The sequence below is a fragment of the Hemitrygon akajei genome, chromosome 7, assembly GCF_048418815.1.
Source record: "Hemitrygon akajei chromosome 7, sHemAka1.3, whole genome shotgun sequence".
In the NCBI taxonomy this organism is placed as follows: domain Eukaryota; kingdom Metazoa; phylum Chordata; class Chondrichthyes; order Myliobatiformes; family Dasyatidae; genus Hemitrygon; species Hemitrygon akajei.
The window spans coordinates 26,589,795-26,615,856 of NC_133130.1; the positions used below are offsets into that span (position 1 = coordinate 26,589,795).

The 26,062-nt window shown below is 39.1% G+C and overlaps 1 protein-coding gene across 9 annotated transcripts in view; it reads right to left on the reverse strand.

Moving 5' to 3' along the window:
- The window catches only part of birc6 (baculoviral IAP repeat containing 6), a 246,679-nt gene that overhangs the window by 98,045 nt on the left and 122,572 nt on the right, over window positions 1-26,062 (reverse strand). For 6 of the 9 annotated variants that reach the window (XM_073050528.1, XM_073050534.1, XM_073050532.1 and 3 more), the window contains 19 exons: window positions 25,491-25,674; window positions 24,080-24,238; window positions 23,736-23,869; window positions 22,681-22,834; window positions 22,475-22,591; window positions 21,244-21,389; window positions 21,034-21,160; window positions 20,738-20,848; window positions 18,496-18,629; window positions 16,131-16,258; window positions 14,218-14,777; window positions 12,916-13,091; window positions 12,391-12,487; window positions 11,679-11,873; window positions 9,616-9,816; window positions 8,844-9,123; window positions 6,126-6,382; window positions 4,714-4,822; window positions 3,279-3,500 (listed from right to left, as the gene is read on the reverse strand). In XM_073050528.1, coding sequence (XP_072906629.1) covers window positions 3,279-3,500; window positions 4,714-4,822; window positions 6,126-6,382; window positions 8,844-9,123; window positions 9,616-9,816; window positions 11,679-11,873; window positions 12,391-12,487; window positions 12,916-13,091; window positions 14,218-14,777; window positions 16,131-16,258; window positions 18,496-18,629; window positions 20,738-20,848; window positions 21,034-21,160; window positions 21,244-21,389; window positions 22,475-22,591; window positions 22,681-22,834; window positions 23,736-23,869; window positions 24,080-24,238; window positions 25,491-25,674 — 3,491 coding nt within the window. The remainder of the gene's footprint in view (window positions 1-3,278; window positions 3,501-4,713; window positions 4,823-6,125; window positions 6,383-8,843; window positions 9,124-9,615; window positions 9,817-11,678; window positions 11,874-12,390; window positions 12,488-12,915; window positions 13,092-14,217; window positions 14,778-16,130; window positions 16,259-18,495; window positions 18,630-20,737; window positions 20,849-21,033; window positions 21,161-21,243; window positions 21,390-22,474; window positions 22,592-22,680; window positions 22,835-23,735; window positions 23,870-24,079; window positions 24,239-25,490; window positions 25,675-26,062) is intronic. The other 3 variants (XM_073050533.1, XM_073050530.1, XM_073050529.1) reach the window with 3 other exon arrangements.

Sequence of the window (26,062 nt, forward strand, 5' to 3'; positions counted from 1 at the left end):
CCTACGCTCCGTCTACCAGAAGAAGCAGGATTTCCCAGTGGCCACCTATTTTAATCCCACTTCCCATTCCAATATGTCAATCCACGGCCTCCTCTACTGTGAAGATGAGGCTACACTCAAGTTGGAGTAACAACACCTTATATCCCGGCTGGGTAGCCTCCAACCTGATGGCATGAAGATCCTGTAATGTCCACACACCCCCCCCCCACTTCAGCATTTCCCATCCCCTTTTCCCTCTCTCACCTTGTCACCTCGCCTGCCCATCGTCTCCCTCTGATGCTCCTCCCCCCTTTTCTCTCTTCCATGGCCTTCTGTCTTCTCTTATTAGACTCCCCTTTCTCCAGGCCTGTCTGTCTCTTTCACCATTCAACTTCTCAGCTCATTCCTTCACCCCCCCCCCACCCCTTCCTGGTTTCACCTTGGTTTTCTCTCTTCCCCCCTCCCTACCCTTTAAATCTAACCATCGTTTTTCCCTCTAGTCTTGCCAACGGGTCTTGGCCAGAAATGTCAACTGTACTTCCCCACCCCCTCGAAGATGCTGCCTGGCCTGCTGAGTTCCTCCAGCATTTTGTGCGTGTTGCCTGGATTTCCAGCATCTGCAGATTTTCCCTTGTTTATGATTGTACCCTCCTCTACCACTTTCTACAGCAATTTGTTCCATATACACTATACCCTTTATGAAAATTTTGTCCCTCAAGACATTTTTAAATCTTTTCCCCATCACACTTTAAACATATTGCCTCCAGCTTTGGACTCTACTACCCCAGAGGAACGACCGTGGGTATTCAACTTACGCATGTCCTCATGATTTTATAAACCTAAATTATATCCTCCCACATTCCAGGGAAGATAGTCCAAGTTGATCCAGCCTCTTGTAACTCAAAACTGCCAGTCCTAGTAACATCATCGTGAAGCTTTTTTTTTTTTAATAAACACACCCTTTCCAGTTTAATGAAGACATTCCACTAGTTGGGCAACTAGAAATGTACACAGTACTCCAAATATGGCCTTACCAACATCTTGTACATTTGTAGCATGATATCCCAACTCCTAAATCATCAATATTCTGACTGAAGGCAAATATGCCTGAGGTCTTCTTCAGCACTATTATGTAGCTATCTGTCGCTCTTTAAATATTTAAAGATTCTGTTGCCATTGAGCTTTGAAGAGGTGCATTCCAAAGTCTCGAAAATCACAAAAAATTGTTTCCTTAAGTATTCACCCCCTTCAAGTCAGTCTTTAGTCGATGCACCACTGGCAGCAATTACAGCCTCAAGTCTGTGTGGATAGGTCTCTAACAGCTTTGCACATCTGGCCACTGCAGTTTTTCCCCATTCTTCTTTACAAAACTGCTCAAGCTTTGTCAGATTGCCTGGAGATTGTAAGGGAACAGCCCTTTTCAAGTCCACATATTCTCTCGTGGATTGCGGTCTGGACCCTGACTTGGCCACTCCAGGACATTAACTTAATTATTTTTAAGCCATTCCTGAGCAGTTTTAGCTTTATGCTCGGGGCCACTGTCTTGCTGGAAAATAATTCTCCCAAGTCACAGTTCACTTGCAGACTGCATCAGGATTTCTCCAGGATTTCCCCTGTATTTTGCTGTATTTGTAGGTCTACAAGATTACGAGAGGCATAGATAGGATGGATAGCCAGTACCTGTTTCCCAGGGCACCAATAGCAAACACCAGAGGGCATATGTACAAAATTAAAGGAGGGATGTTTAGGGGAGACATCAGGGGTAAGTTGTTTTTTTAAAAAATACACAGAGGGCTGTGGGTGCCTGGAACGACTTGCCAGGGATGGTGGTGGAGGCTAAAAGAGCCTCTTGGACAGGCACATGGATGAAAGAAAAATAGAGGGTTACGAGGTAGTGTGGGTTTAGTACTTTTTTAAAAAGGAATATATGGGTTGGTACAACATCGAGAGCTGAAGGGCCTGTACTGTGCTGTAGTATTCTAGTGTTCTAGTATTCATTTTACCCTCTACCTTCATGAGCCTTCCAGGGCCTGCTGCAGTGAAGCATCCCCACAGCACGATGCAGCCACCACAATGCCTCCTGGTAGCGATGCTGTGTTTTAAGTTTGGCTTATGTCAAACAAAGCACTGGCCAAAAGTTCAATTTGGATTTCATCAGACCACAGAACATTCTTACAGCTGACTTCAGAATCTCCAGCATGCCGTCCAGCAAACTCTAGCCGAGATTTCATGTTTTTTTTCCCCCCAACAGTGGCTTTCTCTTTGCCACTCTCCCATAATGCTGCGACTGGTGAAGCTCCTAGGTAACAGTTGTTGTATGTGCAGTCTCTCCAGTCTCAGCAACTGAAGCTTGCAACTCCTCCAGGATTGTCATAGGTCTCAGTGGCCTCCCTCACTAGTCCCTTCTTGCAGAGTCACTCAGTTTTTGAGGACGGCCTGCTCTAGGCAGATTTACAGCTGTGACATATTCTTTCCATTTTTTGATGACTGACTTAACTGTACTCCGAAGGATATTCAGTGAGTTGGAAATTTTCTTGTATCCATCTCTTGACTTGTGTTTTCAATAACCTTTTTGCGGAGTTGCTTGGAGTGTTCTTTTGTCTTTCTGGTGTAGTTTTTGCCAGGATACAGACTCACCAGCAATTGGACCTTCCAGATACAGGTTCAATTTTACTACAATTAATTGAAACACTTACACCCCACAGAGGTGATCTGCATTTAATTATGTGACTTCTAAAACCAATTGTCAACACCAGCAATAATTTGGTGTGTCATATTAAAGGGAGTGAGTATTTATGCAATCAAATATTTTGTTTTATATTTGTAATTAATTTAGATCACTTTGCAGACATCTGTTTTCACTTTGACATGAGTCTTTTCTGTTGATCACTACAACAGATTACATCCACTACAATTCAATGTTGTAAAACAGTAAAGCATGAAAACTCCAAGGGGAGTGAATACTTTTCATAGGCACTGTACCTTTGAAAGTTTCTTATGTCCTCTTCACAACTTGTATTGCTATCTTTTGTTGCTGACACATTTTAGCAGCTATACCTTTAGTCCCTAAATCCCAACCATCAATGTAAACTATAAAAAGTTAAGACCCATCTCAGTGCCACACTTCTGTTATATTTTGCCATTCAGAAAAAGATCCATTTACCCCCAGATTTTTAAATTCTTCAGAAAATATTCAGGCAAACAGAAATCTACAGAAAAGGACTAAAAGTAACTGTGATACAGTGTTCAAAATGTGTTTCCAAATTAAATCCATGAAATGTTAAGAGGATCTTACTTACTCAAACAGCTCTCTGTTTAGTAAACCTGGAAGATCATACTCTACAGGTAACTCGTAGCTATGCCACAGGACAGCAGCAACACAGTGCAAGTGAGACGGTGATGGCATAAGGAGCCCATATTCGCGAGTTATGTTCTCAGTATTCACAGCAGCAGCGTGGCCACTTCTCTTCAGTGCAGCTACTCCAGCAGAGTCATAAACCCATTTTAACAAAGCCTGAATCCTGAAATGGAAAAGTGCATGTCAGCTCAGTGAGCTTTAGCACACAGAACATAGAACAGTACAGGCCCTTCGACCCACAATGTTGTGCCGACCCTTAAACCCTGCCTCCCATATAACCTCCCCCACCTTAAATTCCTCCATATACCTGTCTAGTAGTCTCTTAAATTTCATTTCAAATTTATAATATATATTCAGTATACATTGCTTTCATAAAAATCAGGAAACACAAGGAATTCTGTCATTTAAAGATAACTATTAAGTCATTAACACTCCATGTATTGCTCAGTTGAAAGCAGTATTAACATATGAATTTGGGTCAAGTTCCAACCTGAAAATGGATGAGTCAAGTCAGATATGGCCACTGAGATTAAACACACCTGGGCAAGCAATTACAAGATAAAAATGGCTAAATAGCAAAATAATTAGGATTCTCCAGCTCTCGTGTATGGATGTTTGAAAAGATCATGATGACTACCTCAGATGATTTTATCTGAAGAATGCATGATTTCAAAGACTTAATTGGTAGAAGCATTTCATTGGTAGAAGCAGAAGCTCTTGCTCCTTTTAACTCCACATAAATAATTTAGAGCTACATTTTACAATGCCTTTTCTGTTTACTGCTGGTGAATTTGGGTATGGACCAGCAAGCTGAATATCAAAATCTTATCTGCTTCATAAAAACCCAACTTGCACCAAAAAAAAGTTCTGCAAAAGGCCAACATTGCACCACTCCCAACAAAAGACAGACAGACGTCAGTAAGGTGCTAACACTATTCAAACTATTGCTTTACTGCAAGTTTTAAAAAGACACCATTTTGTGCTTTATATTACTGAAATGCGTTTTTATAATATGCATATTCAGTCAATATTCACACAAGGAGCTTTAACCTTCCTGATGAGTTGCGAGTGCTCACTGAGCCCAGCAAGATGGCACAAAAGATGCTTCAGAATTAACTTAAGCTGTCCATACACAGGATTTGTCAATCAGGCACTAAAAAAAAATCTCACCTGGAAAAGCTGCTGTGGAGTGTTTACATAGCAGTAAAGTGGCAGTAAAAAGACACATCCACTGCATGGCCATTTTTGGCGAGATAAATTATCCTTAACACATTTTGCCTGTTGTAAAAAGGCATGGCTTAGACTATGACAAATTATAATTTCCCAAAAAATTACTTATAAAGTTACAGCAGAGCTCTACCCACAAGTGACATTACCTATCTTTAGTACCAGGATCCTGAGTTGTTCCAAGCTGATACAGGATGTCAATTGTTGAATCAGAGGAAAGCCCATTCAGTCGCCCAAAGAGCAAAGGACTGTTCAAATCTGGTGAGACAAAAAGTTTTACCATGAACAGTTACTTTGGGAAATTGAGTTAGCATATGGCAAAGAATGGAGAGGGGAGAAAAAGCATAACCATCTCTAACACAACTCCTGAGGCCAATATCCCGATTTGCCTTTCCTTTCTCAGTAAATGTCCACCTGCTATTTTAACAATGTAATTGTATCTGCCACGTACATTATCTCTGGCAGCGTGCTCCATATAATTACCATCCTTTGTTTGCAAACTTTACTTCTCAGATCAGATTTAAGTTTCCTCCTTCTAACCTTATTATCCTACACATTTAGACACCCGTACACACAGGGGAAAAATTCCTCTAATAATCCAATGAGAGCAAACCTCACCTATCCAGTCTTTTCTTACAAGTATGGCACTACACTCAAAGCAACATCCCTTGTGAACTGCTTCTGAGCTCACTCTATTGCTGACATGTCTTTTTTGCAATGTGGTGACCAGAACTATACACAATATTCTAAATGGGATCTAAGCAGTGTTTTAAACAGCTGCAATATTACATCCCAACACTTATATTACATTACTATAACACTTATGTTGTTGTTTTCTGTGACTTGTGGCGCATCAGCCAGCAACCTTGCCATTTCTTCAGCATTTGTCCGTCCTTTTACGAGGCCAAGTTGCTAGCTTGATTCTCAACCTAGCACGGATGGAAAGTACACAAGGGGCTGGCCGGATTTAAACCTGGGACCACTTGCTGCGAAGTCCGGCGCAGAAACCACTACACCACCAGCCAGCTAGAACAATTATATACCTTCTTTACGCAACCCAAACGGTCATTTTTAGCGTGTTATGGATTTGCACCTAAAAGTCCTTCTGTATATCACTCCTTGGGTCACTGCCATGTCTGACCAGAATTTGACTTCACCAAGTGCATTACCACACACTTGTCAGAATTACATTCCAACTCCCTCCATTTTGCCCAACTTTCCAGCTGATCCATGTCTTACCACGTGCTCAGACTCTTCACTACCTACAGCTCTCCCATTTTGCAAGGTGTCTACAAACATACTAATCAGACAGTCTATAATATAGATACATCACAAACAGCATAAATCCTAGTACTGACTCCTGTATTACACCACTTGTTACAAATTACAGGTTAGAAAAACACTCATCCACCATTACCTTCTGCTTCCTTTTATCATGCCAATATGCCTGAGATCCCTGTGCCTTAGCCTGCCACACAGAATCTTGTCAAAAGCACAATGTAAATGTCTGCCTTCAATTTTCTTACTTCCTTTCATAGTCACACTTAGTGAAATTTCTTACCTGTTGGATCAGTGCCTGAAGCAGCACAGTTCCTTAAAAGAATGTCAATCAGCTTTAGTCCAATCCTGGTCGACTGCAGCCCAATCTTTACCAAGACAGCTTCAATATTTGGTGAATGCATGCCGCAGTAAGGTGACATCAGGAGAGCTGCACAGGTCTGCAGTAAGTTGGCAGTAGGAGCTGCAGCACAGGCCATCATTGCCTCTAGTTCACTGATGTGGGTTAGGCAATGATGAAGGAGTCGCATCCAACCAATACTGAAAAAGAGAAGTGAATGCGTGTAACGTTTTCCAAGTAGCATCGAATTAAATTTTGTTCTCTTCCCCATTCTTATAAATTTTCCATGCCGTTCTCCAATGCTTATTTATTTCTGTATGGGTCGACAACTTATTGAACTGGCAGCAATTCTCAAGGGTAGATAGTGAACAAAAACCAGAGGCAGAGCTCATGGTTCAGGCAGAGTTTCTCCTCATTTGACAACCAATAAACCCCTAGAGGGGTTTATTAGCATCCCACAATAATTGGACAGAGACCAAATATTGAAAAAAACTAATTGCACAGAGTCCAGAAGAAACTCCACTTGATATTTCCACTTTGAAGCAAATGGTAGCCCAACACTGATAACTGAATGAGTTAGTTACCCAAAAATTATATCTGGAGCATTACTGGTTTATATATTCCAGTTATTGACTCATAAACTAGAGGTGGTTTCATGGGCTACAAAAACATAACTGAGAAAATCAAGCTTTTTGGCAAGAAATTAAACTTTGCAGTTGAAAGACAACTATACTGGAAGAGCACGTACTAAGTATAGAAATTTGTACCTATTACATCATATTTCTAGACAGCTTGGAAACACTTAGCAACACAGACAAAATGCGGGAGGAACTCAGCAGGTCTGTCAGCAATTATGGAATAGAGTACAGTCAACATTTCAGGCCAAGACCCTTCATCCGGACCGGAGGAAAAAAATGAAAAAGATGAGGAGTTAGAGTAAGAAGGGTGGGGGGAGGGGAGGAAGAAACACAAGGTGATAGGTGAAACCAGGCGGGCAGCAGCGTTGAAGTAAAGAGCTGAGGAAGCTGATTGGTGAAAGAGATACAGGGCTGGAGAAGGGTGAATCTGATAAGAGAGAACAGAAGGCCATGGAATAAAGAAAGAAAGAGGAGCACCAGAGGGAGGTGATGGGCAGGTAAGGAGAAAGAGTGAAATGGGAATGATGGGAATGGTGAAGTGGGGGCAGTACCAGAAGTTTGAGAAATTGATGTTCATGCCATCAGGTTGGAGGCTATCCAAACGGAATACAAGGTGTTGCTCCTCCAACCTGAGTGTAGCCTCATTGCGACAGTACAGGAAGCCATGGACTGATATGTTGGAATGGGAAGTGGAATTAAAATGAGTGGCCTCTGGGAGAAGCCACTTTTTCTGGCAGACATAGTGCCGCAAAGCAGTATCCCAATCTATGTCGAGTCTCACCGATATACAGGGGGTCACACCAGGAGCACTGGATACAGCAGATGACCTCCTGTGAGTAACAGACTCACAAGTGAAGTGTCGCCTCACCTAGGAGAACTGTTTGGGGCCCTGAATGGTAGTGAGGGAAGAGATGTAGGGGCAGGTGTAGCACTTGTTCTGCTTTCAAGGATAAGTGCCAGGAGGAAGATCAGTGGGAAACCTTAGCCATCCAAAGTAACAAACTTTACTTAAAACAATACATTGCTAAGTTCACTAACCATAAATTACTCATGTACAGTTTGAAAATACAAACAGTTATATGCAATATTTTTGTACATTGTTACATGAAAAATAAATATATTTTCTAACTTGCTTGTGCCATTATGTGCTTCACAACTCTAATAGACACAATACTTATGGCTGATAACGACTTGTCACATTCCGACATCCTTCCCTCCAATAACCCTGCCCAAATAGTGGTAGTCCTCCAAGAGGACTATGTTTCAATGCTTCAGTGACCTGGACAGCTATGCTGGCTGGAGTCAGGGCCTTGTGCTTTGGCTCTTGTTAGGATCACCCATGCCAAACAGGTCAAAGGGTCGAGGCCAGACCAAGAATGGTCCACCCATCCTCCAGGTTCAGGGGCTCAGCTCAGAGCCAACAACCCTGACTGGTAAAACAAACTTGCTACAGAAACAGCAATGAAGAATCCTTCTACATCTTTGTATGACAGTATAGATGGCCAATGATAGACAGAGAAAGAGAACCTTCATTGTTACCCAAACACCAGCAGCATAACAGGCAGTAACTAAATAGTCATAGTGGCAGTGTAGCCATCACCAAATTGCTGATTTGTTTCTCCCTCTCTAATCTTTTGTCCTAATCATACAATCCCTTTTTTCTACCAGTTCTCTTAACCACAATCTCTTCCCTGCCTACCTTGCCCGTCCAGCCAACACAGTATTTTTTTGACATCTTTCTCCCTTTCAACTGCTCAAATTGCTGATCTGAAAAAGTGATCTTCCTTGGCAAATTCAGCTGCAATATCAACTCTCCCTACTGTTACTTCAAATTTCTCCAAGCTCCTAAACCCATTCCTTCCACAAGAATATTCCTGCCCTCATTCGCTGCTTCTCAGCTCACTTCCCACCTCCTAATATCCCCGCATCCTTTTGGTCCCGGAGAATCCATTCCCTGAACACAAGCTAACCTCCTGAACTTTGACTCAGATATTGAAAATAAGTCTAGGACCAACAACCTTACCTGGTTTTAGAAACTTGATCCTCGGAAGGAAGGAATGGGTTATTCACAGTTGCTGATGAAGTGCTGCCAAAGGCTGTAAGACCCAACAGTTTGATCTGTGACAGGCCCAGTGTGCTGGCATCACGGGGGCGGTGCAGCCGAAGGCAGACAGCTGATGCGACCTCTGCTTTGACCAGCTGTATTTTAATGTAAGTTAGCCCACTGGTAATGACTGGGGTAGAAAGGGGCAACATGTTCACTCCATCTGCACTAATCTCAACTGATACTGAAGAAGGACATGCTGCAGAAGAGAAATAAGAATAAATATTACTCTTAAACAGCTGGCAAGCTGCATAATCCCCAAGGTATTAACCGATTTTAGTTATTGTAGATCAAACACATTTCCAGTTAGATTACAAGCTTGATAATGACTTAAATTGCTAAATATTTGGTCCAGAAAGTACATTAGTGGTTTTCCAAATAATGTTATTAGTTTGCAACAATCACCACTGCAAAGTAAATAAAAACTACATTTTGAGCTATTTCTATTGACAACTTGTTTTGAGCCATCTCTGTAGACAAATTTCTTCAGGACTGTTCGGGCAATAATTTTACAGTAACACTGACAACTTCTTAAAAATCATATGTTTTATGGTTTAGCATCACTACTTATTATTAAGAGGTCCCTGCTTTCTTCTGAACTCCATGTGCAGATATCCCATAGCACCTCAGATGGTAAGCGGTAAAATATTTATCTGAATTATCACAAGAACCCAACAATAAATATACGTACTAGCAAGAGATGCAAGGTGAGGCTGAATGTGTATCTCTTTGAGTAACACGGCAGCAGGCAGATGAATAGTGAGGTCACACCATGCTTCTTCTGGTAAGAAAATATATGACCATGCTGCAGATCTAGCTCTCCGATGGGGCGGCGTGGCCTGAAGCAGCACCTCAGCTGGCTGTGCTGTTGGGCTACTGGAAGTTATTGTACCTATATAAAAAAAGATGAAAGGATTTCACTAAATTGTTTTCACACATCACACCATACTCCACTTGAAATCTGTGGAAGCTGCAGCAAGACAACGGTTAACAATGCCCAGGCAAGAATAAATTGGAGATAGAGTGCAGACAGCCGAGGCAAGAAAGGTTTTTTTTGAAGGCCCTAGCTTCCCTTTGCACAACAGGAGCCATTTTAGCTGACAGAAACCAGACAAGAATGTAATGGAATTATACAAGGAACACAAACCAATTAAGCAAAAATTGCTTTATTAACTTCTAAGCATCGTCGGCTGTTAGCTTATAGTTTCCATTGACTTAATACCTGTATTGTGAATGGCAACTGATTTTGCAAATAAGGAATTTAAACATTTACAGTTTATCATATAACCATATAACAATTACAGCATGGAAACAGGCCATCTCGGCCCTTCTAGTCCGTGCCGAACGCTTACTTTCACCTAGTCCCACCGACCTGCACTCAGCCCATAACTCTCCTTTCCTTTCCTGTCCATATACCTATCCAATTTTTTTTTAAATGACAATATCAAACCTGCCTCTACCACTTCTACTGGAAGCTCGTTCCACACAGCTACCACTCTCTGAGTAAAAAAGTTCCTCCACATGTTACCCCTAAACTTTTGCCCCCTAACTCTCAACTCATGTCCTCTTGTTTGAATCTCCCCTACTCTCAATGGAAAAAGACTATCCACATCAACTCTATCTATCCCCCTCATAATTTTAAATACCTCTATCAAGTCCCCCCTCAACCTTCTACACTCCAAAGAATAAAGACCTAACTTGTTCAACCTTTCTCTGTAACTTAGGTGCTGAAACCCAGGTAACATTCTAGTAAATCTTTGCTGTACTCTCTTTATTTTGTTGACATCTTTCCTATAATTCGGTGACCAGAACTGTACACAATACTTCAAATTTGGCCTCACCAATGCCTTGTACAATTTTAACATTACATCCCAACTCCTATACTCAATGCTCTGATTTATAAAAGTCAGCATACCAAAAGCTTTCTTCGCCACCCTATCCACACGAGATTCCACCTTCAGGGAACTATGCACCATTATTCCTAGATCACTCTGTTCTACTGCATTCCTCCATGCCCTACCATTTACCATGTATGTCCTATTTGGATTATTCCTACCAAAATGTAGCACCTCACACTTATCAGCATTAAACTCCATCTGCCATCTTTCAGCCCACTCTTCTAAGTGGCCTAAATCTCTCTGCAAGCTTTGAAAACCTACTTCACTATCCACAACACACCACCCCATCATCCAAATCATTAATGTATATGACAAACAACATTGGACCTAGTACAGATCCGAGGCAGACAGTAGTCACCGGCCTCCAACCTGACGAACAGTTATCCACCACTACTCTGTAGCATCTCCCATCCAGCCACTGTTGAATCTATTTTACTACTTCAATATTAATACCCAACGATTGAACCTTCCTAACTAAACTTCCATGTGAAACCTTGTCAAAGGCCTTACTGAAGTCCATATAGACAATATTCACTGCTTTACCCTCGTCAACTTTCCTAGTAACCTCTTCAAAAAATTCAGTAAGATTATCAAATGATCAGTATCCATAACTGCTCGAAATGGCATTTCTCTGTTCAGAGGTCACGGGTGACATGGGGGACTTGTGCACAGGTAAATAAAGCATGATTGAGGAATGAGAGAGTTTTCAGAGTCCAGTTAATTGGCAACAACAACACTGCACGAAACACTAGCAACAATACTGGACACCTTTTTTTTTGGTACATAGCTTCTTTTAGTCCGAAGTTATACAAGAAACAAATTTTGCACAGTGAAATCCAAGTGAGTCATTACATACCCAATGGGGCAAAGTTATGAAGTCCCTCAGCATTATCAGGCTCTGAAGCCAACACTCTTGCCTTCATGTTTCCATCGACTGTTTTACCAGGGCCACAATCAAGAAACTTCATTATGGTGGATACCATGCTCCGTGCTGTATTTACAATTGCTCGTGTGCTTGTGACCATGTTATTACAGATAAGCTGGACTCCCCCTAAAGAATACACAAAATAGGTTTAAATATCTTAAAGACAGAATTGCATTCACCAAATTAATTTGAACTTCTTGGACCAAAAAGCCAAAACAGATCAAAGTGTATTTTTAGTCAGGCCTTAGGTCAAGGATCCTTCAACACCTCAACCTCCTCAGTATCAGCATGGCTGTTCCTACTCCTTGCAATAGTGCAAACTGACAAATATTTATTAAGTACAGGGAACCAAATAGGAATGAGCAAGAAACCTTGCATGTAACTACTGAAGTCTACTGGAGGCACAAGAGACTGCAGAAGCTAGAATCTGGAACAATGTGCTAGAGAAACTCAGCAAGTTATGTAGCATCTGTAGGAGGAAATAAATTGCCAGTGTTTCAACAATTTCTTTCAACCTCTAACATGGACAAATCCTTTCCTCCAGCAGATGCTGCATGACTCAGAGTTCCTCCAGCATATTGTTTGCAGTTACTGAAATCTATTGTTTTCCATTATCAAGATTATGCTGGCATAATTCACCTACCCATGTCATGGAAAGCTTTCAGTGCTTCAGTGGAGTCCAAAACTCTCAGAATAAACCATAGAAGTGGCTCAGACAATTGGCATGTTGAAAGTGAACCCTGAAAGAAATTACAGAAGTATTTACTAACATTAAAAAGAAAGCATTAATTCATCTTATTAGCCAGTTGCGTGGAATATCAGTATGCAGTATATTAAGTGTGTACTAACTGCTACTCTACCATGGTGCCCCAAGTGGGGGGAGGTGAGATTTGCTCACTTTCCAGCAACTACCATGAGAAAAATACTATTTAAAATTAAAATTTGCTTCTCAGCATTAAATAAGTCCCCTTCCTTAGGATTTAGTAAATACATGAACAAGTGAATTTAAATACAGGGCATGTAACAAATGCCACCCTCATGTCACGATTCCAAATATCAAAAAGAATTGGATGCAGTGCAGCACCACTGAACAACAGCATGAACCAGCATAACATTTGATAGACACAATAACAAGGCATCTCTCAACAACTTGAGATGTTTCAATTACCTGTCTTCCCATGTACCCACAGGCCATGTACGTGAGAATGGGCTGCAACATAACCTGTACCGAGGTGGATTTTTTGCTGAGTGTAGTCAGAATGCTGAAGAGACCATCACCAACTGAAATTGCATCCAATCCACTGTGGAAATTCTCATGCTTAGTAAGATGCAATCCACTTGCACCTGATTGGGAAATAAAAACCACAATGAACACATAGGCTTCGAAAAAAATGAATGTGCAGATAGGGTGCAAATATTAAAGCATTTTTAATATTTATTAAATTAACTTTGTGCAAACACACTATTAAGGTTTTAAGATAGATTTTTAATTATGCAAGTCAACTGATATCTAAAATTTATAAGTGGAACAAAAGTAATAAAAGTTAGAAAAATAATCTCTAAAAATTGAAATCCTATTTTAATTTCCAGAGCTGTATATTTGGCTGAATTTAAGTTAAAAACCTCTGGGTTTCAGAAGGAATTACACAGCAACATATAACAGAAAGATATAACACTACAACAGGTGATTCAATGCCTATTATCTTCTTTAGCCTTAATTCCATGCACATTCCCCATCTCTATGTTCCTTCATCCCATTTAATTTACCTTTTCTTAAATATTGGTATACTCCCTCCAACTGCTCAATTAGCAGACAAACATACCGGTGTAAAAATAAACATTTCCAGCTATCCTAACTTTCACAGATCTGACCTTATAGCTTTCTTCCCTTATTCTAGATGAATTAACTACTGAGGATTTTCATCTCCTGTGGAACATATATCCATATTATGTTTCAACTGCATTCTAAACACTCCACAATATTTGTTCTCATCAATTTGTTTTGGTTACCCAATATCAAAATTTCCGCTGTTTAGAATAGATAACATCTTCATACTTGTGTACCCTTTAAGTGTTATCCTGGAAACATTGTGCTACAAAGTCTTCCCTGTTGTTGAGGCCAAAACTGCTATACAGTATGACAATAAGAGGAGAAATGCTCTGTTCTGATTTACTACATTCTACTTTCACGTTCCACAGAAAGATAACGCTAAAATTTACCACACCCATCTGAGAAGCCTTCAGTTTACATTTCCAATTTTAAACTGCATTACCAATAAGCAAAACATTTTTTAAAAAAAATACACCACACAAATGTAGACTACAAATACCACTATTTTACTTTCCTTTTTACTTCATTCATTTCAAACTGCAGTTTTGAGCACTTCTGCACTCAAAGCACTATTTTCATTAAGTTAGACTAATTTAAGAAATTTCACATACATAACGTGCAAAACATGCAAGTACCTACCTATTATCATCGCCATAGCATTGCTATTGCACTGACCCAAAGCCGACAGAATCTGACTCATGATTTGTTGATTTCCCAGAACTAAATCAGCAATGCAGGTTGTAGTAGATTGTGTGAAAGTGCTTGCACTCCCATCTTTATTGCTGGAGACCTTTTCTTCATCAGACACACTATCCGAGGCGCTGCTGCCAACGGGCATTCTGGCACTGTACTCTCGGTTGCTTGACAGCGGCAACTGAACCAAAATGTTAAGCAGCTTCAGTAGATCAAACATGAGTTGATCCCTTGTCGTCTCCCCACAAACTGCCTTTGCATCACCAGGACGGATGATATTTGCAAACAATCCACCAAAACAAGCACGAGCACCAACCGAACTGTCAGAGCCACTTCGGGATATAACTTTGTCCGAGCAGGTAATATAATGATGCACAAGGAACGTTACTGATTCAATAACAGCGGAGATTGCACTGACAGAAACTGACTCAAAGTTTTGTTCCAGAGTAAATTCCAGGAGTTTTACTTGCGCATCCAATGGGCCTTGCCCTGTTTGGAATGGGCCCCTGCAGAGTTTTTAAAAAATACATGCAATTTTAATTGTGTAAAATTGAGCCTCACGTTATTAACGAATGTTTTAAATAAGCAATTATATGTGATAGACATTCAACAATGCAACAACTCTAATTATTGAAACTGAGTCACGACTGTGTAATATGCTTCCTCATCAATTTGTTTTCCCAGCATGGCACCTGCAGCTTAAAATTTTGCTTCACTTTAGATAATAAATACTGAGCAGTCCTCAAGGGCACAACAGAGTAGTGACATAAAAGATATAACAGACATATTGTACTTTGGAATGTACTTTATCATAAAGATGCAAGTTAGCTCTTTCATACCTTCACAGATGAGACAGTAGACAGAAAGATTCAAATTATTAAATATGTATCATTCAGCTTCCTCCTTCAAACTGTCTTCAATATTCCAATCTACAGTTTGTATGATCAACACCCAGTCTAGCTGCTGAGTTTCACCACGTAATGAAATTTACAACAGGTCCCTCTTGAACAAGGAAAGTGAGGTTACACTTAATACAGGGCAAATGCTAACCCATGTTAAACAATACATTCAGAGTTAAACCGTAATTAGACCCTTTTCATTCTCATCTCAGGATGACTGTCTCATTGTAGCATGCGGTTGCTTCAACACCCCACTACCATCAAAATCGCAAAAGGGGGAAAAATGCTTAACAGCCAGGAATGAAACTCTATATCTATACAATATATGGTATCAATAGTGATCAAGGAAGCTGAATGATAATTATATTTAGTAATATGAATCTTCTAGATTACATTACTCAAAACTAATCCACCACATTCAGTAGGAATTATTTTAAGTCAATTGGTAAATGCAAATCTGCTGCTTTTATTATAAACATGAATTTATTACATTCAAACCTCAACTTGGTTGTAATACAAACTGGACTAATACGTAGTGTAGTATCACAGGAGTACTGCATTGTCGAAAGTGCTATATTTCAATTGGAACAAGTCCCGATCCTGGCAGGCCATTCAGGGAGTATTCCTAGGCCATTATTTGAAGGGTTCCTGAAATTTCTAAAATTCATGGCAGATTTATCCCAGATGGTGTTTAAAACTATTACAGCAATATCCATGATAGATTTATTTTGCTTTTTTCTATATCATAACAGAGGTCAACATTTCAGAAGAAGCATTAGTAGTAGTAACACTTAATGTCTTGTACTGCGTTTTAGTTTGTTCTCAAGTTGTGAAGAAGTTACAATTGCATTCTTTTGATTCAACTACAATGGGAAAATATAAATTACTTTTAACAAAAAAAATGGGCCCTTGCATCATATTGAATTAATTTCATTACAACTCTTTGAAACTCTGACTTACCTTTCAGTTGAAAGTATATGTATAAGCTTTAACAGGAATTCACTGAAAACCTGAGGGTTTGTTGAGGAGAGGTGCACTTGGAGTCGAGTGAGAAACTCTTGCATGGCTTGAGTAGCTGTTGGTCCAACCTGAAATATAAAACAAATTTCTCTCCTCTGTTATCAGAATTTGAGATTTAAAATGAGTCTCGTGTCTTTTTTGGAACACACATCTGCAAGAACACCAAAAATACTTCTATGCTCTGCAACTGTGACAACTACAGACCGCCGGATATTTCCTGCACCCTCAAGGAATGAACACAGGGACCTTTAACACACGAAGAAAATACCAAATATCACAGTGAGCTAGAGTGCATACATGGGGACTTAAATAAAAGCCATAGTGGGTAAATAATCTACAGTAGGCTATCCAAAGTTTCTAAACCTCCCCAACAAAATCAAGCAGACTCATACCCATGAATAATTTGCTTAAGACAAAATCAATCATTTTTATTACTGAAAGCTACAGCAGTACCATTTTTGTGATACCACTAATTCCCAATGCTCAATTCTAAGCCAACAATTTACATATGCTTATTACCAAAAGTAGAATTCACAAAGGATTAAGGGTCTTGCTCAGATTCTGAAATGATTCCAGAGGACTGGAAAACTGCAAATGTCACTCCACTCTTCAAGAAGGGAGTGAGTCAGAAGATATTTTAGTCCAGTTAGCCTGACTTTGGTGATTGGAAAGATGCTGGAGTCCATTATTAAGGATAAGGCTTTGGGATATTTGGAGACACAATAAAATAAGCCACAGTCAGGATTGTTTCCTTAAGGGTAAATTGTGCCTGGCCTGACAAATCTGTTTGAATTCTTTGAGGAAATAACAGACAAGATAGATAAAAGAGAGTCAATGGAAGTAGTTTACTGGATTTTCAGAATGACTTTGACACTTGAGAATATACTTGAGGCTGCTGAACAAGCTAAGAACCCATGGTATTACAGGAAAGATACTAGCATGGATAGAAGACTGGCTGACTGGCAAGAGTGTGAATAAGGGCCTTTACTGATTGGCTACTGGTGACTAGAGGTGCTCCACAGGTATTGATGTTTGGAGCAGCTTATTTTCACATGTTATCAATAATTTGGATGGTGGAATTGAATGCTTTGAAGCCAAATTTGCAAATGACACAAAGTTAAGTGGAGGGGAAGGTAGAGTTGAGGAATTAGGAAGGCTGCAAAAGGACTTGAGGCATTCGAAGAATGGGCAGTGGCAGATGGAATATAATGTAGAGAAGTGAATTGTCAAAGGAATAAAGGCATAGACTATTTTCTAAATGGGGAGAAATTCAGAAATCAGGAGGTACAAAGGTTATCTTGCAGGTTGAGTCAGTGGCAAGGATGGCAAATGCAATGTTAGTATTCAATTGAAAAGACTGGTATATAAAAATGAAGGGCGTAATGCTGAGGCTTTATAAGGCTTTGGTCAAACCACAATTGGGGTATCGTGATCAATTCTGAGCCCCTTATCTAAAAGATGCGCTTGCATTTGGAGAAGATCCAAAGAAGGTTCACGAGAGTAATTACGGGAATGAAAAGGCTAATGTTTGAGGAACATTTGATAGCTCTGGGCCTGTACTCAAAGTTTAGTAAGAATGGGGGGGGGGGGGGGGGGGGGGCGGGGAGGAGAGGAAATCTCATTGAAACCTATTGAATATGAAAGCCCTAGATAGGGTAGATATGGAGAGGATGTTTTCTATAGTGGGGGTGTCTAGAACAACAGGGCATGGCCTCAGAACAGAGGGACGTCCATTTAGAAGAGACGAGAAGGAATTCTTTTAGCCACAGGGTAGCGAATCTGTAGAATTTGTTGCCACAGACAGCTGTGGAGGCCAAGTCTTTGAGTATATTTAAGAGGTTGATAGCTTTTTGATTAGTCAGGGCATCAAAGGTTGCAGGGAGAAGACAACAGAACTTCTAAGAAAATAGAGGTGTCGCCATGCCTTCTTTGTAATAGCACTTGCATGCTGAACCCAAGATAGATCCTCTGAAATGATACTGCCAAGGAAATTCAAAGTGCTAACTCTTTCCACTGCTAAGCCCCTAAATAGGACCTCCAGTTGCCTCCTCCTGTAGTTAATTATCAGCTCTTTGGTTTTGCTGACATTGAGTGACAGGTTATTGTTGTGGCACCATTCTGCCTGATTTTCAATGTCCTTCCTATAATGCTACTTCATCACCATCTTTGATTTTGATTCAGCAAACTTAAATATGGCATTGGAGCTGTACTATTGTCACATTTTCTTTTTAAATACAACAGAAACTTACAAAAAAAGTGAAAACAATGCATGAAATTCACACATTACTAAGTCACCATGCTTTACCTGTGGACTATGCTGACAAGTGCCATGAGGACTGGTTCCCGAGAAGAATCTCACTAATACGTGAATCATGTTTGGATCTGACACCATCACATGCGCTGTATTTTCTTGCAAAACAATACTGTTACTTGGAGCAACTGAAATAGAAATTCAGTCAATCAAACTGCTGATGTCTTTAACAAATAGTAAGCATATTAATCTAATACAACAAATGCAACACTTAAAATTACATTTCATTAAACTATATAAAATTACATTGCCACTCTAGCAAGAAAGTAGGCAAAAACACAAATTTAAATTTAATGTTTATAAATTCAAATATATTAAGTTCATCTTCTTAAGCCTAAAGTTAACAAGCTATTTTATATATGAATGGAGTAGTAAGATATCACCAAGTAAAACCCTTATTCAAATTCATGTTCCCACTGTAAAAGTTTAAAAAATTCCATCACAACTCGGAAAACATTAAATTTCAGTCAGTAAACTGCATCTTACAAATACAATTATTTTCCAGGTGGATAATTTCCACATCCCACCCCGCCACATTTCTAACATGCTCTTAGTTTCTGCATATTGCATCTACAGCCAACATTAAACTTGCATGCATTCTTTAATACCACCTCACACACAGAATCAAAAATAAAATGAAACTCCCAAACAGAAGACTGGAAAACCATCTTTTAAGTTGATATATTCATCAGAAACCGTCCATTCTTTGCCTTAACCTCTTGCAATTTACTCAGTTTTTACCAGTTAGTTCTATATCTATATTTTGTTGATAATCATAAGCAGAGGTCACAATTCTAACATTTTAAACCTACCTGACACTAACCAATTTAAAAATTAAAATTTGATTTAGGCTTAAAATTTGATGATTCATTTAATCACTGAAAAAATTATTTAGGACAGTACATCAACAGGCCCTTCGGCCCACAATGTTGTGGCAAATTAAATTAGTAATCAAATCCCCACTGAACTAATCCCTTCTGATCCACAACGACAATACCCTTCTATTTTATGCACATTAATGTAACTAAACAAGAACCTCTTCAACATCTCTGTCATGCTTGCATCCACCTCCACTTCAGACAGTACATTCCAGGCACCCACTACTCTAAAAAAAAAAGTACATCTACTTTGAACTTACCTCTTCTCACCTCAAATGCCTGCCCTTTGGGATTCAGACATAATATCTAAGGGTGTCTAGACTGTTGAGAATATAGTCACTTCTTACCAATTTTATTTTCCAGTTGGGGCAAAAGAAATTAAAACAATTGAATCATACCAAAATTATTTATTAAATATGGAACTAAATTAACAAACTTATTTTGGAGAGCAGCTACTAAATCTTTTGTTACAACAGAATATTATGGATTGAACAGGTCTTTTAGTCAAGCGAGTTATCTGTAGCAATTTGCTCCAACTACTCATATAACATTCCTCTTTCTCACTGTGATTCTAAAACATTATTTGTCGTCGTTGAAAATCTGCCTTACCATTCTGCTCAAAGTGGAGCTAATCTTTATCAAAACGATTAGTAAAATTTTAAATTATCTCTATCTTTAGTACTCTTGATGTGTCTTAGTACTTTAAAGACAGAAATGTGTCAGAGGTCTATAAGAAGTCCATGACTCTATGAAGCAAAACCCAGAGTACTAACTTAGACTATGAGATACTGATACTTTGTTTTAAATGTACATTATTCACCTGGATTAAAAAAAAAAACAATTCACCAATAATCTACCAGGAACATAGTAATAAAGTATGGTATCTCAATCCAGAAAGGCCAGACCATAGATAAACAACTGGGACAAGAGGCACTGAACCATCCAAAGGGCCATGTCAATGAAACAAGCGGATATTTATCACAGAATTTTAAACCAATAATGCAAGAGTATCATTCAAGGTGTAGCTCAGTAAACCAGACTGATTCAGACTTCCATTAGGTCATCATGAAACCTCTCAATACTACTTTTTAAAATAGTAACTAACTTTTCCATTGTTTTCATTAATCCTTTTTCTAAAAGCAACTCAAACAATTTTTAAAAAATGCAATTACAACAGGCACTCCAGAAAAGAGGTCAAATTGTAACTTGGCAAAGACAAAGCAAAGCTGGAGACTCCTTTCATTCAGGAGAGTTCCAAAGAAATGGTAAACCAAACTATCCTTCATGATCTATGGAAATTAAATTGAGTGATTAATTCTACAGAATATGAAAGAGAAATGCCAACAAAGTGCACTTACCATTCAATTGCATGTTCGTCATAAGTGTAAGACTATGCAACACAAGGCACCAAGTCCGCAGGGAAGTGTTTGGGTACCATGCCAATACAGTTAAGAGGCTGGATATTGAAGCTGCCATTTAAATGATAAGAGGTAATTTCAGAAACATTCAAAACTTGCATTACACCGAGATATAAGATTCCAGCAGCAAATTAATGCAATTTTAAACTCAGTTATTCAAACAGAATCTATAAATCCTTCAATACATTATTGAAAAAAATAAAGGGAACAGCCTGATTTTGTAAGAAGCCACTCACCTTGATTTAAAGGGATTATTGGCACTCTGCTTGCATTAAATAAAAAAGCATCTGCTCCGGTATCTTCATTCCCAACAGAACAAGCATTCATGCTCAATGTAAGCCATAACTGCAGCAATGACTCCAACTGAAACAAAATTAAAAACTGCATTAAGAGTGGGAAAAGAGAAACTGCAAACTAAAACTAGTGATACGATTTGTTTTTCATACCTGAACATGGTGAACTTGCAGCATAGAGAAGAGTTTGTTGAAGCATGCACTTAGCATTGGAATCGATGGTGGTGGCATAATCAGCTGACCAGATGAATGCAATCCTCTCAGCAAGGAGTCATCAGTTCCAGGAGGAGGCTGAGATACTGAAGTAATTAAAATTAAGTAAAAAGGAGATTTTCATTTTTGTTACTATTGGCATGTTTTCTAAAACTTAATGCAGTCCTCAGTTCTCTGCAGCTGGTGAAATACAATAGAAAACCTACTTTCACTCTTCCATACATATTAGTGGGCAGAGTCACAATGCAGATTGGCAATTTTGCCTCTAATAACTTACTACTCAACATCTATTTATCCCAGTATTTTGTATTCAGGAGAACTAAACAAGCTAGATATAACATTCCATGAGGAATTTTGCATTTGAGGGCTTAGCATGTCCAGTATTACATAATTACTTGTGTTGGTGCCCATCTCATATCCCTTTGCAGAAAAGTACTCCAAAATGGAATTGTTTGCAAAATACAGCAAACTACAAAATAATTTACCCCATTAACAATTTGGTGACACCCAGTGTATGCCTAATTGAATTAATTACCTTAAATGCTTTTGAAGCATTCTCCGTATGGAACGCCAAATATCACTTAAGTACTTTTCACCGAAGCAAAGAGCTTCCAATACAGAGCATCACAGAAGTATAATCATGATGCAAGTGTCCATTTCTGACTTGACACTGAGTGCATTGGAACCAAAGATATAGCATGAATCCAGATTCCCCAACACCATAATTAGAGTCAAACTAATAATGTCATCCCTGAAATGTGGCAATATTTAGAGCACACCACAAAGACAAGCTACCTTATGTATTAATCTGCCTTCCTGGTTAATTAGAGTGATTTTTAAATCTGCAGGAATCGAGATAACAAGAATGCAAGAGGCAAATTTAGGCAAGTTCATGTGCTTTCAGGAAAGCCTTCCTCACAAAAAGAGTAATGGAAGTCATAATTTCCTCCCATATCTAAGGTGAATTTAGAATTTCAAAGTATGGATTGCCTTAATCTTTATAAAGGAAAGCATATTACAGAATATGCAATAATGTGGGCAAATAAAACTTACAGAGCAGCAGCCAAATGATGGATTAGACTAACTTCTTTCCTTACATTCCTATTATTTAACATTTTGCTCCAGTGATATATTCTGTATTCAGGAGAACTAAGCAAGCCAGATGTCTAACCTGTGGGAGATGTATTAGTGAGAGCCTGAAGAATGGAATCTGCTTCCAGAGTGGCCATCATCTTCAACATCAGCTCAGCTTGCTGCTCCAGACCAACCTCCAGACGAGCATCCAGTGCTGTGTTGCAAACAAAAACAAACCTATTTTGTCTGTTTTTAGCTCTTAACTTGGTGTCAAAGCGCAAAACAAAATTTAAACATACAAACCTTGTGATACGGAAACGGATATACTTTGAGATCCATTCTTCTCACTGGTAGGCGGTGGTTTAGGCATCTGAATTCCAACGCCACCAATATAAGGATTGTAACTGTAAGTGCCATAGTCCGTACCCCAATAATCATACCAAGTACTGCTAATAGGCTTTTGTGAATAAAAAAATAAAATGTTGAATAATAACACTAATTTGTTTAATGACCATTCTCTACCACTAATATTTTACTCGTAGTGATAGCATTATACACAAAGGTTAAAGCATAACTTGCATTGTTACAAAACATCCATAGATGACAGCTAAAGTAAAAAGCAAACCCACTCACTGCCCTGAAATAGCCCAATGAAAATCACCCAAGTTGTGCTCAACCTGATCCTCAATTTACACACACAACCATTTAAATTATGTTGCCTCGGGCTCCCCAAACATAACTGAAGTATACATTTATCAAATCGAACAAATATATTGTCTAATCAGAAAAACACAGAAGGAATGCATAAGAATAGCCTGGAATGATAAAGCTGTGAATTGATCAATTTGAATTTAAATAAATGGCCAATTAACTTCTCTTTCCAGACTTATCATTAATTTCAACTTCTTAGTGTACAGTTAAGTTGCTGACACTCATTTAATATTTTTGAGATTTTGCAAGATAAAATGGACACGATAAAAGGGGAGAAAAGCCGAAGGACAAATTCTTCACTGCCCAAGGCAACACAATGAAACCCACTCCAGCAATAATAGCCAAATATTATGAATAAACTCTTCTCTGGCTTCCGGCCTGGTACAGAAATTGATTATAACTAACACTTCAAAGACAAACTCTGCCATCTTCCTCAGGGATGTTGCTTGGACATGTCTAGTCCAGTGGTATTTAGAAATGCCCAGACATCATCCCTGTCATCGAAACATTGGTTGTAATCAACTCCTGTATCTGGCTGGAAGCCTGAGAAGAATTTATTCGTCATATATGCCAGGAAAGCACTAGATCCTTTTTAATCAAATATTAGTTTTGCATGCAAAGATGAAATTTAAATGTGGGTACTATACCTTGAACACTTTGGCAGCAAGGGGATCTTCATCAAAGTCAACATCTAGGGGACCAATATCAACATCCATCAGGTCTTGTAGCATGTCAAAGTCTTTGTCTTTATCTTTTTCCAAAGATGATGCAGATGGAGCACCTTTGGATGATGAAAACAGCTTTAACATTGCCAAGTATGTTAACTAATGTATGGAAATGGACCACATACACTCACTAGGCAATTTTAAGGCTGTGCTTTTGTTTTTAATTTATAAAAACTGACAGTATAACTTGTTCTTTAAATTTATTTATTTATTTATTTATTTGTTTGTTTATTTTAAAAGGACAACCAATCCATTAAATCACTCACCTGTAATATCTGGGGTTAAAGGTTCATCTATAGATTCCACAAGTGGAATTACAGATGGTTGCGGGATGGAATCATCAGAGTCAGTAACCGATGCCCCTACATCTTCACCTGTGGCTCCTTCTTCCATTGTGTCCACAATTACTGGTGACAATAATTCACCTATTCCAAGTTTAAGTCAGTTGTAGAAGGTTACAACTTTTGAACAGAAATAAATACATACTACTTGCATGCAAAGCTACCCAAAATATCAACACAAAATGGATTGAATTTTGAGAAGCAAAATCAAATTGAATCAGAGAAAATTTGAACAAGTTCACAAAAGGTTGATCAATTTTAAGAACAGTTAATATTGACTGACCTGTTGCATACAGGTTGGTGCATGGAATGCACTGCCTAAGTCAGTAGTGGAGGTAGATACACTAGTGAAGTTTAAGAGACTACTAGACAGGTATATGCAGGAATTTAGGGTGGGGGGGTTATATGGGAGGCAGGGTTTGAGGGTCAGCACAACATTGTGGGCCGAAGGGCCTGTAATGTGCTGTATGATTCTATGTTCTATACTTCCAATAAAGCTAACTTAAAATATGTGAATGTAACAACTCAGTTTACTACGACACCTACTAGATTATAACCTTGAATCAGTAAAGTAATTCATTAACTTGAGCTTACAGAAAATGATGGCCATTTGAGTGGCTCAGCAGTACAGGAGCCTCACAGAGACAGGGACCCTGGTTTGATCCTGACCTCAGGTACTGGTTGTATGGAGTTTCTGATCATAATAGTTTCAACCAGATACTTGTTTTCTTCTACACTGCAGATATGATGGTAGATTTAATGGCTGCAGTAAATTATCCCTTGGTATATGGAAGTGGCAAAAGAATTAAAGGGGAGATAAAGGACATGCCAGAGAGAATAAGCTATCATGAAGGTAGGGCCAAGGAGCAGGAAGACAGGATATGAAGAGAGAAACAGTATTATGTGTGCTTTATCTTAGAAATGATTCTTGCCACACAAGCCAATAAACATGCCTTCAACTACATTTATACCTTAGTACAGTCTCTGAGGGACTTGAAGAAAGACACAGATGGAGGGTAAAGCAAGTCTGGAGAAAGCATAACTGGTGGGGAGTGGGGAAAGCAGTTTGTTTTGTTGCACGTTAGCTGTGCGTTGCTCTGCTGAATATTCTGGATGTGCCATGTTGGCACTGGAAGTGTGGTAATACTTGAGGGCTGTCCCCAGCATATCCCCAGACAGTTGATTGTTAACACAAATGATGCATTTTACCGCATGTTTCATTTATATATGTAATCTGCAATTTTAAAATTATGCTTTATGCAATACTTGAAAAATTATACAAAATAAATAATTTTTGAGGAAGAAACAAATAGATGTAATTTTTCTTGTTTCCTACCTGCCAAGATATCTTGAATCATACAGGTCAAAGAATACTGTGCCCATGCTCCACCCCAGGAGATATCTCCCCTGTTGAAGTCTGTTCCTACCAGCAGAAGCAGAAGTCTTTCGAGTTGCTGTTCATTAACTATTTCACAAAGATGAATTGTTGGCCTTGTAGCATTTGCAATCCTTGCCAAAACCTGCCAAGAAAATCCAGAGGTCCATTTACTTCCAGTTATAAGGACCACTGCAAAGACTCCACCATGTTCGTCAGTCAGAATAGACTACAAATTACATTTTCCATGTCTGACATTGAATCATGAAATAAAATTTTAAATTGTAATTGTTTTAGAAAGACAATTGCAACTAGAAACAGGAAGCCATCAGATGCTGGAGATCGGAGCAGCACACACAAAATGCTGGAGGAACTCAGCAGGCCAGGCAGCATCCATGGAAAAGAGTAGTCGACACTCCGAACTGCCTGGCCTGCTGAGTTCCTCCAGCATTTTGTGACAATGGCAAGCAGTTTCATTTTCTCTATTTTCACATGTTGGGGAGTTGAAATATCAGCTCAAAATTAGAGAAGGA